General features: G+C 42.5%; 1 protein-coding gene across 1 annotated transcript; it reads left to right on the top strand.

The window, feature by feature from the left end:
- The first annotated feature begins 338 nt into the window (after window positions 1-338).
- tbx18 (T-box transcription factor 18) lies at window positions 339-9,995 on the top strand. Its single transcript, XM_059356649.1, has 8 exons — window positions 339-821; window positions 2,265-2,427; window positions 2,797-2,898; window positions 4,186-4,357; window positions 4,916-5,083; window positions 6,101-6,165; window positions 7,517-7,611; window positions 8,284-9,995. The coding sequence occupies exons 1-8, from the start codon at window positions 587-589 to the stop codon at window positions 8,823-8,825; spliced, it is 1,542 nt and encodes a 513-aa protein (XP_059212632.1). The 5' UTR covers window positions 339-586; the 3' UTR covers window positions 8,826-9,995.
- The last annotated feature ends 4,444 nt before the right edge of the window (window positions 9,996-14,439 follow it).

The following is a 14,439-nucleotide window of genomic DNA, read 5'->3' as shown; positions in this document are numbered from 1 at the left end:
AACACGGAGATCTTTATATGAAACATGCTTTATAAATGTTCAATTCCAGGATGAGGCTACAAGTGTCCACCGTGCAGAAGGTACTAATGGACATATATGCAAAGCATGTCGGGCCGGTGTGTGAAAATGCGCGCAATGCTCCGGAGAGACGCTCCTCGCGCTCCTTCTCCTGAAGACATGATTCATTCACCAGCTCTACTTTTACCACATAAGGCGGCACGAGCGGCCCCCACAGCGGGCGGGACCAGGGGAGAGTTCCGGGGGGCTGTGATTACTCGTGATTGGTTGCTGTGCGCTGTGATTGACAGGTCCCTTTCTCCGGCTCTCCTCTAAGCTCCGGTTGTTGACACTCTCCAAAAGTCCGCGCTGCTCTCACGGATAACGGAGACATTATTACAGCTCGTCTCGGCTCCCTGTGTGTCCTCTGCTGTTCGGCACGAGGAAGGACACACCGCCGCACGGACTGTCACCGTGGAGTCACTATTTTTTTCTTTACATCCGTCTGTGTTTCTGAACTTTTCTTGCTCCCTGTGAGCTCGTGACGCCTTCTCCTTCCTCTCGCTCTTCTGTCTGGAGACGGAGAGAAATGGCAGAGAAGCGGCGGTCCCCGTGCGCGCTGAGCGTCAAGGCTCATGCTTTCTCCGTGGAGGCGCTGATCGGAGCGGAGAAGAGACGCAGGACGGCCGCAGAGGATGCTGTGTCCCCCGGGTACGAGGACGGAACTGATGTCTCTGATCTAACCGGGAGTCCCGGGCCGCGAGCCGACAGAGCGTGCACCAGCGACCGGGGCAGCGAGGCGGAATGTGCCAGTGACGGATCCCGTAAGTACAGAACAACTAAATAATAAAGCCGATAATAAGAACAACAGAAATTACTACAATAACAGACAAATAAAAAATAAATAGGCCTAATAATGACTGGTTCTTGAAATGGCAAAAATACCAAATTACTCCGAATATCATTCCATGCAGGTCTACTAAAAAATATACCAATATTAGATTAGCCTAAATATTGCCTTTGATCAAAATATAAGAGGGAATTTTTCTTTTTCTTTTTTTTTACTGGTAGTCTACAAATACCATTATGTAATAGGCCTTGCGCATTTAATACCGTATTATTTTTTAGGATATTATTTAAACTTGCTCTTCGCTCCTCGCTGACATTTATTATTTCATAAGAAGCAGCACCGTTTTTTCCACATCACGCTCATGCATGCAGTCTTCTGCCTATTTTCGAGGAAAATTCAGTAATAAGAAGCAAAAGTTGCAGATTATTAGGCAAAATAATGATCTGCTTTGGCCAGAGCCTCTCAGTGGAAATGTGATATGATATCGTGGCACCGGTCTAGTAAATATGAGTGGTGTGAGTGTGACTAATGTGAGCTGCTTTATGAGTTGTGTTGCAATCATAAACACGCCAATTAGCAGCGTATAAAGGCCGGGAGTGCCACGGACAGGACGCTCAGAGGGCTGCAGAGAGCACGAACCAACCGGCCCTCACACATTTCACTGTGCTGAACTTGGCTGAGGATTTGTCTTTGTGTTAGTTTGGCTTGTTAGGCCCATTTCTAATGTCCATAAATTCCCACCACCTGGCGAGGCCTGTGTTGAACAGTGCAAATAACAACAGCGGTGAGACACATAAACACTGCTATTACAGTGTCCTCCAAACATGTCCCCGATATTAAAACACATTTTAACTCAAGTACTCCATCATCAAAATCATTATACAGTTCCTACTGGGACTTTAAGTGGACTTATAGTGAATGTATAGTAAAGTTGGCATTTTCCTCCTGTATCATAATATATTGTGGTTCATATATTCGGTAATTAGTGGAGGGTGACCTTATTGTTTAAAAGACACATAAAATATTCTTACAAATTCTAAAACTTTCAGTGCATCACTAAAGAGTGACTTTATTGAACGTTATTATAAAAAAGTGTGCAATTAAATCTCCCTGCAATATAAAATAACGTTATAGTTTGTCAGAAAAAAAAGACTTCTTTGTGGGCTACAGAGGTTTTTGCATCTTAAAATAATTACAGTCCCTGTAATGGGAGGATTTCAATTGTATGGACGTATATAATATAATAATATAATATTCATATTCATATGGGCTATATGTCAAATCCAAAACGTGTTTGTGTGCTTTTGCAATGTATTCAGAAAAGAGCCCTTTCTATAAGTCCCTTGGAAGAGAATAACTCCTGGCTTGAATATGTTTCTATTATAACGCGTTCATCTCGCCTCTTTCTAACGTGCAGCAGAGAGCGAGGACGCGCTGCTGGAGAGCCCGCAGCCTGCAGCTGTGTGCACGGCCCCGGTAACCGGCAGCGGAGAAGAGACCCGCGTGGACTTGCAGGGATCAGACCTGTGGAAACGCTTCCACGAGATCGGCACGGAAATGATCATCACCAAGGCTGGACGGTAAGGGAGGAAAAAATGTAACGTGCTCAGTGTTTACATTAAATCAATCAACTTAAAATCATAATATATAACTTACAATACACTATACTGAGAGGAAGTAAGACATGCCTATAATAAAAGCATGCTTAGGAATATGTAGCATAATATAAGAGATTCATCAGATAAAAGTCACTATATTAGCAATTTAGCTATTAAAACCAGGATTTGATCCAGATAACAGAAGTACTTGACAGACTTGATTATACAGTAATTTCTAATGATTATGATGATGGTGATTATTATTAATAATAAGTGTGTGTTGTAAATCCATGCAGGCTGCAGCTGATGTTAAATGTGTAATGTAGATGATTTATTTGCTTTTCCTGTCAGGCGGATGTTCCCCGCTATGCGTGTAAAGATTACGGGCTTGGACCCACATCAGCAGTATTACATTGCCATGGATATAATCCCCGTGGACAACAAGCGATACAGGTAAAATACACTCCGCACACACACACACGCCCACTCACGCTCCACAATACCTGTCAGTGGCATATCCTTAAAGAAGCTATTCAACCTTGTGATGTTTTTTTTTATTATTATTATTATTATTATTATTATTATTATTTTAATAAAGGAAATGCCTAAACCAAATTCCAATTTAAAAACTCACTGATATTAAAGTGATACAGAAACCGTAAATATAATAGAAGTGGGTACACGCATGTCCTATAGAACCGGAACTGTACAGTCCTAATTTTAGACTCCATATACACAGTTCCTGGGACAACCCAGGGTTTTTCTATTGTGCAGTCCCAGCTCTGTCTCCACAAATGGCGCTTGGCACCGGGCTGCTGTCACGGCGGTTTTGCCGTCCCTTTTGGAAAAAGGCCTTTTGGATGCCTAACCTCTCCACCCGAGCAGGTCAAACCAACAAATGTCGTTACAATGCAGCGTTTTTATTGCAACGACGACAATGCAGCCAAGTCTTGCTGCATTGTAGGTCTGTCATTTCAGACTTTCAAAGCCGTTTATATGTGAACATATCCTTAGTGATGAGTGACATCCTATAGAGGACGTGTTATTCAGCCAGGCTGACAAGATATCACAGAGTTCAGTGGATTACCGTAATGTGCTGCTCACATGCAGCGCGCACAGTAAAAGCTGCAGGCCACAGCGCGAGTCTGCAGCTTTTTATTCAACCAAACGCTGAACAGCAGGTGATGAACACCTTCAGCCAGATGAGGAACTAATTAGTTGGCTTTCTAGCTGAAGGCCGTTAGACTTATAGCCTGATGTGCATTTACATCGTTTTAAGCTCTGACAAGTTTAATTGCATATATAACGAAAATAGTAGAAATAGCTTCAAGGCTGCTTTAAAATCTAAGCGGACATTTGACTTGGCAGACGCTTTTTTAAAACATAATCATATACAACGTAGCGCACAAAAAATGTATTTGATATTATGATATGATTTTTTTATATAATAGACCTATGTTAAATTCCCATGTCTGAGATTGTTTCTCCCGACTTTATTATAATATTAATGAAGGAGCCTAATGAAGGAGAATAATAGCCTAAATAATAACTTTTAAATATGAAAAAATAATAAATCGTTCGTCTTTTTTACGTTATGCATGTGAAATTGGATGCATAACAGGATGAAAAAATAATGCAAATTTTAGAGAGTCATGGTATTATTTTTTACCTCTCTGTGTGTGTGTGTGTGTGTGTGTGTGTGTGTGTGTGTGTGTGTGTGTGTGTGTGTGAACTGTGAAGGTACGTGTACCACAGCTCCAAGTGGATGGTAGCGGGGAATGCGGACTCTCCTGTGCCGCCCAGAGTGTACATCCACCCGGACTCCCCGGCCTCAGGGGAGACGTGGATGCGTCAGGTGGTCAGCTTCGACAAACTGAAACTGACCAACAACGAACTGGACGACCAGGGACATGTGAGTGCCACAACGAGGACTGTATGTAAAATATGTATATGATCTTTTTTTTCCTATGTGTGATAGCCATGGCTATTATAGCCATGGCTATCACACAATGAACTGCAATTAAAGGGGACACAATGAGATGAGTATAATACTCATCTCATTGTGTCCCCTTTAATTGCATTTTCCCTTTATGATAGGAATATGCAATTTCATATTTTGATTTCACATTTTTTTATTCGGATAATCTTTGGATAATCATTTTATCCTTTAAAACGAGAAATGTTATTACTAAAAATATAAGATAATAAAAGCATTCCACTAAAATGATATCATAACAAGAAGAAGAAAATATGATTACTTTAAAAAAATAAAAATAAATTAAAATTCTGACATTTCGACAAATGAGGGCCTATGGCATATTTTAATTGTAATTGTGTGTGTGTGTGTGTGTGTGTGTGTGTGTGTGTGTGTGTGTGCAGCTGTCATAATCATGTGTTATATCTGCAAATAACATGACAATGCTTTTGTGTAATTTAATCCTAAAAGAATCCCTTTCCCCTCCCTGTTCAGATCATTCTGCACTCCATGCACAAGTACCAGCCTCGGGTGCATGTGATCCGTAAGGAGTGTGGAGAGGAGTTATCCCCAGTGAGAGCCGTCCCTGCTGGGGAAGGCACCCGCACCTTTGCCTTCCCAGAGACAGTGTTCACCACCGTCACAGCATATCAGAATCAACAGGTACAGTTGAACTCCACACAACCACATTTCCTCTTCAAACTAAACCCACTGAAATAACCAACTTGGCCAAGAAACCCGCGTTTCCAGCATGCACGTGCTACACTGACTGCCCTGTTGCCAACAGATATGTAGTTTTGTACTGTGTAGAATTGCTAACTAGTGAGGGTTTAAAAATAACATCTGCAGGTCACACTGGGGCACAACAGAAGAGGACTATAAGATGTAGAAAAGAAAAACAAAAAACAATTATAATTTCTGTATCGTAACAATTTTATGCTGTGTTGGTCTAGTCTGCATTTTAAAGGCAGTTTATTCTGAGCGTGAGTGTGTATGTGTGTTTTGCAAAGTTGAGCGAGAGTGAGAGAGAAAGTTCCTGCGGTTTTCCTTGGGAGTGTTTTACCAGTTCTACCAAGGAAACGCTTATTGGACTGATGATGTTACAAAATTATGTTTTTTTTTACTTCAGTTGAATTTTTAAAGTACTTTTCTGCACTGCCTGTGCAGTGTCCCATGTTTCCCATACCATGTTTTCTGAATTTGGCCTGCCAAATTTAAAAAAGCCAACTCCTTCAATGAGGAGAATCTACTGCTCTGTCTCTATTTTTGCACTGAGCCAGTCAGTGTGAGCTTTGAAGTAAGATGTTAGCTGGGGTTGGCTGGCTCACTGCGCATGATGGCTGAAGTCAGAACATGGTGGCGATGCCTATAAAAGTCCCTTTGGATGCGGGTCACAGAGCTGGGCCTTAAACACCACCCACAGCCTGGCCCACTCCATGGCAACTCCACAGACATTAGCTAACATGCACACGCACACATGCACTAATTCACATATATGTGCAAGGAAACAAAGTACATCCATGCATACTACATATATTCAAGAGTTTGCAGCAAATTATGCACATTAACAAGGAAAATTATCAGCGCCAGAAAAACTGTTTGATTAAAAGGTTTATGTTATAATGGACTCTGTAATAACTAAATGTTTGGAAATAATTAAAGTCTTATTTTACTTTTCAGATTACAAGGCTGAAAATTGACAGAAACCCATTTGCCAAAGGCTTCAGGGACTCTGGCAGAAACCGGTGAGTTCAAGTCAACCACAGAGATTTTCACATTATCTAGTGCATTAGGGGTAATGTGGGATGCATGACTGCATTATATTCTGGCTTGGTTGTGGGTTTTGTCACGGCTATTTCAGTCAGATTTTATGGGGAGCAAAGCTTTGTATTTATTTATTTTTTTTATAATGGAAAATGTGCAACAGTCTCCCATTAAATCTGTCCTGAATGGCAGAGAAGAAATTGACTAAACTGAACAGACGTGGCACATATTATTATGATTTCACCATATTAAACGGTGATGCATTTTCATTTAAATGTGCTAACTTTAAAGGCACATTAATCCCCACAACTGCACAGCAACAGGCACATGCTCCGAGAGGGAAATGCCTAACCTCGGCTGCAAACCTAAATGGAGCGTCAGATTCCAGTCGGCCTCGAGAACATAAACATCAACAGCAAAATAATAAAAGTCAAGAGTGTCCTGAAGAAAATCTGTATAAACACATTTCTAAACATATATAAACACAGCATTAAAACAACACAGCAGTAAAACTCCAACAGTCTCCAAACAGCCACTCCCCTGAGGCCTCACAGAAATCATTAGAGAGGAGGGGAGAGAAAGGGGGAGAGCAGGAGAAAGAGGAGGAGAAGGGTAGGGAAGACAGAAAATCTGAGAGGGAGGAAGGTAGAGAACAGCAAACTGGATAACCCTGACAGCTGACCCTATAAAAGTTAAACTCAGGAAGGCCGAAAAAAAAGCTCCCCTTAAATATTACAGGAAGAGTTAAGCAGTTTGCTAAATAAACTTCTGCTCTGATAGGCTGCTTTGGAGCACACAGAACCGCTCCGGGCAGCTTGTCTAAATTATCACCGTGGCTACAACCCCGCGGGGGGGAGGACTTTTATCCTCACGCTAACGAGGGGTAACAGAGCACTCGCATTACCCCGCCACAGCAACCCTCTGCCCCACCTAGAGGAGGAGGGAGACGCAGATTGGGGGGAAGGGGAGTCCCACCTCATAAATCCTTGCTGCGGCTTCCTGCTCCTTCGTCCTGATTCGCCCGTAAAAGCCGTGTGAAAGCAATTACCTCCGAGCACCCGGCTGGCAGCAGCCAATCGCAACGTGGCGTTTATGCCCCTCATTACCTGCGGTCTCCATGGAGATGGCAAGAGAGGCCCCACGGGCGACTAAGATGGCCGCCAGGTGGTTGGCGTAATGTGAGGCATGCTGGGAGAGAGCGGCTGCAGCTGCATCAGTTACTAAAGAAAGTGCAAGAGAATTAAGTTCTGCTCCATGTGGTGGTCTGATGACTTATCAGTCATGCTCATAAATGTATGCGTGCTAACATGTGCATGTCTGTGTGTTTTACAGGATGGGTCTGGAGGCGTTGGTGGAGTCTTATGCATTCTGGCGTCCATCTCTGCGAACACTCACATTTGAGGACATCCCTGGGATTACTAAGCAAGGTAGAGTAGGCAAATCAGAGTTGAGAATAAAGCTGTTCTCTCATATAAACCCTGGACGATGTACGGACATTGTCCAGAGTTGTCCTTTTACACTTGTAGCACACAATGGGAGACTGTTCTTGGCTACTGGGAATACTCCGTTTGGTTTAGGCAAGGGGTGGTGCTTTGGTAGAGGACGCAGGAAGCATTACATGACGTGTATTAAACTATAGACAGTTGGTTATGATAAACAATGGAGGGTCTTTCCATTTCTTGAATTTGTCTGACGATTCGGCATCGGCCCTTGCCAACAGAAGTTCCTGAATCTTATTCTTTCTACAGTGAGAAATTTTCATATTTATCTTTGTGTAAATTAACCCTCAGATGTTTTTTTGACTCCTGGTTTGGATCCGGCGGCATGATATAAACGTCATCAACACGTCCACTCATTAACTGTGATTTCTCCTGACAGTGACATGCTCTATTCACACAGGCTCAGTCGGACATTACATGAACTTTGGTCCATCATCAGGCCAACTAATTCCAAAATTTCCATTCTCACATACAGCTTCCCTGACTCTAGAGAAGTGCAGGACTCTTTATTAGATCGGTGCATCCTTTGATGAATTGTGTGAACGCTACCACTGAAGTTGATTAAGATCTTTTTTTCTTTTTTTTGCTCTGTTTCTGTAGGGCTCCCTGGAGGTCATGGTGGACTCGGACCACCATCTCACCTGCTCTCCACATCTCCGTGCTCCACACCTTTCCAGGTCTGCCCTCTCAGCCCACCGGAATACACTTGCAGCCGACCCACACACCCTCTCCATCGTTATGGCAACCCCCCAGAGCCGTTCCCCCCTCCCAGAGGTCCATCGGCGTATGAAAGTGAAGGATTCTGTTCTCTGCCTCTCCCTGCTTCTCAACTTGGCTATCTATCCAACCCCACCTCACAGGGTTACGCTGGGCTACGCCTCCACACACCGCCATACAGCCTGTACGGTTACACATTCCCTCCCTCACCACGCCTCGCAGCCAGTCCTGATAAAATGGCTGCCGCTGCCACTGCCAATCATCAGAGTCCATTCCTTGGCTCGTCTCCCAGTGGGACTCTAACGGACAGTCTGGGTGTACTCAGTGGAGGACAGCAGGGCTTTTTGTTTGACTCTCGGACTTTAGGATTGGCAGGTAGCCAGTCGGGAGGTGGGGCCTCACAGGTCACTGCCCACATGGGCTGAATTTGACTCCAGACATCTAGGGTTGTCACGAAAGCCAAATGACACCCTGTAATGGGTGCAAGTTGCTTTTGGTTCAGAGCATTGTACGAATTAATCTTCCATGTGCTGAACAAGCATCAGGCTGAACTGTGGACTGATCCAGCCTTTGCCTCTGTGAGCATAAAGAGCTTGTCAAAGCTCCTTTAACTGAAGGGAATATTTTTTATCAAGTTATCTTTCAACTACGTTCTCTAGGACATGCATGTGATGCTGCAGTGGTCACAAAAGGGAGAAACTTCCTGCGGCTTTGGACAAGGAGTCCAAGCGATGTAACTCAGTGACTGAACTGGAGCTGAATATGGATTGGGCAGAAACTGGGCTGGCCCAGGCACTCAAAGCAAGCACTTCAACCCCTGGCAGGAGGCCCTGAAGCAGTAACTATTATACTCACGCAGCATTCTACACTGCCTCCTTGATCTCGCCTACTTTGGATGGAGTTACTGAACACTGCTTTTAAACTTGTTTTTATGGGATACATTGACTAAATTCCTTTTGTCAATTAAATTCTTTGTCATTACATGCCTGGTGGTGTTCTTGATCAAGTCTTTGGAACATGTAGTCCATCTAGTAATGTGCACTACAGAAAGAGCCTTTTCACCACTCAGACTTTAAATTTTTTTTTTTACACACAACACCAGAAGAGCTTGTCATATTAACATGATGACATCATGGCCATGAGAGACCATGGGAGATACTCCAGTGACAGTTATGGACTGACGAAGTTAAAGCAGCAGGAGAATGATGGATGACGGACTGATCTACATAGTCTACGTCTGGTTTGACAGACGTTTCCTTGATGCAGCTGTTTGGATGTCAGGCTGAAGTACATCTTTCCTTGTGCAACACAGACGTTACTGCACATGATGACTCTGTAAATAGTGAGGGGAAGGCAGGTGGAAGGAGAGATGTGTATATAAAGGGCTGTGTGACCCTACGCACTTAAAAAACCCCAATGCACCTGCTTCTGCTCTTTAGACTGGGTCAGGTACGCAACTACCAGCCCTGAACTTGACTGAAAAGCTTTTCTTTGCAAACACGCGCTACTCCAGCACGCCCTTTGGCCGAGGACATTTACATGTTCTGTGACCTTTTTTGAGCCAAATAAAATATATCTATTCATGTCACAATGTTTATATGTAATCAATATCTTACTAATTTAACTGATTTCCTATTGTTTATTAAGGCATGTCTGTGAGGGTTTCCTTTTCACATTTTTTTTAAAGTAAATCAATTATCATGCTTTAAATATAATATTTCCCAAACAAAGAACGGAGGACTGTATTGTTATGTGTTCTCACTCATATATGTGCTAGCCATATTGTGTGTGTGTGTGTGTGTGTGTGTGTGTGTGTGTGTGTGTGTGTGTGTGTGTGTGTGTGTGCGCATGTGTGCGTGCGTGTGTGATAAAGCAAAGACTGGGGGTGTTCCACAGGCTTTGGATTCCAGAGAAATGAAAAATACCACAGGAGACAAAGAGAAAGAACAAGTCACACACACTTGCACACACACAAATAACACATTGTCATCATTGTGTAATGGCAGTGCAAACTAATACCTATAACTCTGCTGAATTGACTGGTCACAGGAGGCAGGGTGTGCAGTGAATGTGGATGTGGGTGTGATAGTGCGGACATGTGTGAGTGTGCACATTTGTGTGTGTGTATGTGGCAACAGGTGGTTGAGCTGACAGCGAGTGTGTGACCTCACAGTCTCAAAGTTCATGTAGATCCCTGAGAATTGACCCCCCCTCCTCCTCCTCCTCCTCCTCCTCCAAAGTCATACTCTGCTGAAAGCATAAGCCAAGAATTTTCAGAAAGCTGTTTTGCTGTCACTGAAGCTTTGTCATTTTAACCCATTTTAACACCTGAACAAGCACGGCAACTAAAAACTCCAAGAGCAAGACAAAACACAGACGTATTTCTTCTGTACCTCGTACCCGAAATAAATCTTGAAAAGAAAACAAGTGCTACATTTCATCTCTTGCAACAGCTAGTACTGAAGAAGCCTTTGTCAGTAAGGATGCCAAAGGAGTAATTCAAAACAGAAGGCAACATAAACTTTAGCAGCTAACAAAAACTATACAGGGTCTTATCTTTATTGGTGTAGTGCCCGCTCAGAACTTGCCTGTTTTGAACACACCACATGCTTGGCCTCTGGTATTGCTGTTTGCAGCTTTCACAAAAACTACTCATCCAAACAACTTCACACACTCGACACATATTGTGTCCCCTAGCAATGCTAGAGTTTAGGCTCTATTTTCTAACAGCTGGCTATTTGGGACCGGGCTATTTCCAGGAAAAAAAGCATTCATTCTTAGTTACAGCAAGTTACATTGCTGATGCTTGAAATGTTTGAGTTTGCTACAATGTAACACCTCTGGTCTCTCTTTCTTCATCTGGCCTTGAATGTGCTGTAGTGAGCGACAGAGAGCGTGTTGTACCCAGCATGCATTTCATCAGTGAAACAGTTAACAGGGGCCCCCTCTCAATACACTACACAGTGTGCGCATAACGCACTACTACTAAATATGACCCGTATATCTCACTTTTTGGGACCCTGAGCAATCAAAATAGATGATGAACGGTTATTGAGAACAACAAAGGACAGAGATACTGAGACTACTTCCATTTTAGTATCATGACTGTGGAATTGAAAAGGTATGAAAAACTACAACTGGTATTGTGGATGTACATATGCACATTCACTGCATGTGTGAGCCTACAAACACCATTACCTGAGTGAAAATTATCTCAAAACAATCACTTAACATAAAAAAAAAATGTTTTTTAATTCTGCTCGCTAACTGTCATGAATCAATTATATGAGACCATTTCATTAAATGTGTGCAAAAGTATGTCCTTGTGTACTTTGAGTTTCTTAGATTTTTTTAAAGGGCTGAATCTGAAATTTATTTTATCTGATAGGTCATAACAGCATGACATGCATCATTGTGCAGTACTCCATAGTTGAGCTGCGCTTCTTCTTAAATTTCATCTCCGAGTGTGATTCTGTGGAAAGTCGATCTGTTGATTTAGCTTTGCAGTCTTAACTGATTTACTCAATCTGATTTCCCAAGAAATTATTTGAAAAGTTGCTGACTCTCTCCTGCTGTCACCCGTTTCCTCCTCAGCTCCTCTGTCCCCCCCTCAGTTGTCTCCTGTCACTCTGAAGGTGAGAGGTGCTGACGAGAGGAGCACATGTGAGGGGGGGAGAGAGGACGGAAAGAGGGGGGAGAGCTTATTTTAGAACGCATGAATGATTGGCTTGTTGTTTCTGAGTGACAGGGGACGGGCCCCCTGCCTGGTGCATCCGTACCACACACACTGCAAACACACAGAAGTATGCACAGTGCTAACTAAATCTCTTTGACGCTCTTAATTCTTTTTAAAACTTTTTTTCAGAGTTCTGATTTGGGGAGGAAAGATAAAATTTGTATAAATCTGCTGAACATCTCAACACACTCGTATATTCACGCAGACACATTTCTGCATGGTGTCAGTGGTCCAGTGAATCTGGGCTGAGGTGGGGACATTAACACTTGTGTACGACCAGGTGCCGACGTGACAGATTTGTCACGCTAACTGTGGAGAAGGAGGACAGGAGGGGAGGACACTGGAGAAGGGAGGGACGGGGAGGCAGAAGAGAGCAGGAGCAGTATGTGTGTGTGTGTTTAAGATTTGTATGAGGTTAAGGCGACAAGATCTTGATACAGTGTTTCTCATCTAAACTGTCATTGCTACATAAATGTTTTTCTTTTAAAATTCAAGATTTACACAAATTTATTGCAACCTGTCCAGTAGAGTTTGAGAGTTATGTTGCAACACACCACTGTATGACCACCTGTGGACTGTGTGTTTTTCTAGTTCAACAGGAACCAGCAGACTGGACTCTTCTCTGGAGAAACTATTTTTATTTTTGTTGCTGATCTTCTCAAATCAATTTAAGAATATCCCAGTTAAACTTTCACATATCAATTTAAAATCTGATTGAGTTCATATTCATTAAATGACACTATTATGTATTGTGCTACTCATCTAATTTTCTAGTTGTGAACATTAATTAGGCTGCCACTAAAAACTGCAGTGTTTCTGCCTTCCCTCAGGGAACAAAAACAGTTATTTTAGCCTTTCGTTACTTACAAATGCTAAAAGGTAGCTAAGAACGCCATAAGATTTGACAAGGGAATTAAAAGGACTGATTAAATTCAATAGAATTAAAATATTCAAAATGCTTATGCATCCCATCCCTATTGAACAGACAGACAGACCAACAACCAACAATGCCAACCTTCTGGCTTTTTCTTTTCACCCATCCCACTCCCTAAATGCTAAATTATGAACTTAATAATTCAATGCACAAACTTAAAATTATAAAACTTTGCACCTACAGCATCCAATCACAAAGGCACAGCAAGACAACAACTACTAACCAATCACAGCACAGCAGGGCGGGACGAGGTGGGGCACAGAATGAATATGGCTAGAAGGAGACATGGCGACGTCCCTGATCAGCACCACAGGTAAACAAACTGCTGAATGTGGAGGAAACGCTGTCACTGCTCCCGTTGCTTATGTCCTGAATATGAACCACAAGCACTTGGCTGTTAGAGAAGAAAGTTAAATTAGGCTTAAAATCCTCAAAGCCTTTTTGTTTTTATCTGGTATTTGAATGTGTCATCACTACAAATGTGAGAGTAATACAAATCACTATGTTTAATGTATCATATTTACTTGTAATATCTATTAATATCCGAGTAGACAACTTTGATTCACTGTTAACATTAGCTGTACATAAATACACACGTTGCAGTACTGCCAAAGCATCTTACATGACACTGAATATCCCCACAGCTCCGAGGCATCAAATCAAAGCTGAGACACATCAGTCTTCAGTTTAGAGTGTGTTTGCATGTGTGTGATGTATTCATGTCAGCTCAGGAATACTAATATAGTCATACACTATAAAAGTGGGATGCATTAATGAGAGAGAGAGAGAGAGAGAGAGAGAGAGAATATGTGTATGTTGTCATAACTGCACCAAACATTTTCCACTTGCTTGGTGCTGAATACTATAAGCACTTGACCTTTCCAGTCACAGTGTTTATCCAAACAGTTACAGTTTGACACATGGGCAAACCAACTCAAGTGCAGCCCTCTTTAAAATGATCCGACTGTACAGGAGACTTTTTGAAAAAAAAATAGTGTTTTCATCAGAGACATATTTTAACAAATTGGATTAAATTAGTGTGGATTACGTTAAATATTGGAAATGAAAGCAAAGAGAAAACGCTGCTGTTGGGGGGAAAAAACAGTTTGTTGGCATTGCCTCCAAATGTTTCCCATGTACAGAATGATGGTCTCTGGCATCCTCATACAGTGAGTCTTGGAGAAAGTGGAATAAACCTATTTACCATATCGTTCCTCTACACGCTGCCTTTCTTCCCTCGGGGAATTGGCTACCCCGAGCACTCAACACAGAAGTCAGCATTTGCATAGAGGCCAGTTATGTGGTTTTAGCGTCCTGTGTGATTGAAGTGAGCATTAACATACGGGCCGGCGAGGTGACCACGTGGTTG

The sequence above is a fragment of the Centropristis striata genome, chromosome 18, assembly GCF_030273125.1.
Source record: "Centropristis striata isolate RG_2023a ecotype Rhode Island chromosome 18, C.striata_1.0, whole genome shotgun sequence".
Classification (NCBI taxonomy): Eukaryota; Metazoa; Chordata; class Actinopteri; order Perciformes; family Serranidae; genus Centropristis; species Centropristis striata.
The sequence above is the reverse complement of the archived record's forward strand: the minus strand, read 5'-3'. Positions and strand labels throughout refer to the sequence as shown.

Bases quoted from the DNA above. Each gene is read 5' to 3' on its own strand.
- tbx18 (XM_059356649.1), top strand. From the start codon at position 587: ATGGCAGAGAAGCGGCGGTCCCCGTGCGCGCTGAGCGTCAAGGCTCAT. The intron at 4,358-4,915 runs GTGAGTGCCACA...CTCCCTGTTCAG, and splicing joins AACTGGACGACCAGGGACAT to ATCATTCTGCACTCCATGCA. The intron at 7,612-8,283 runs GTAGAGTAGGCA...CTGTTTCTGTAG, and splicing joins CCCTGGGATTACTAAGCAAG to GGCTCCCTGGAGGTCATGGT.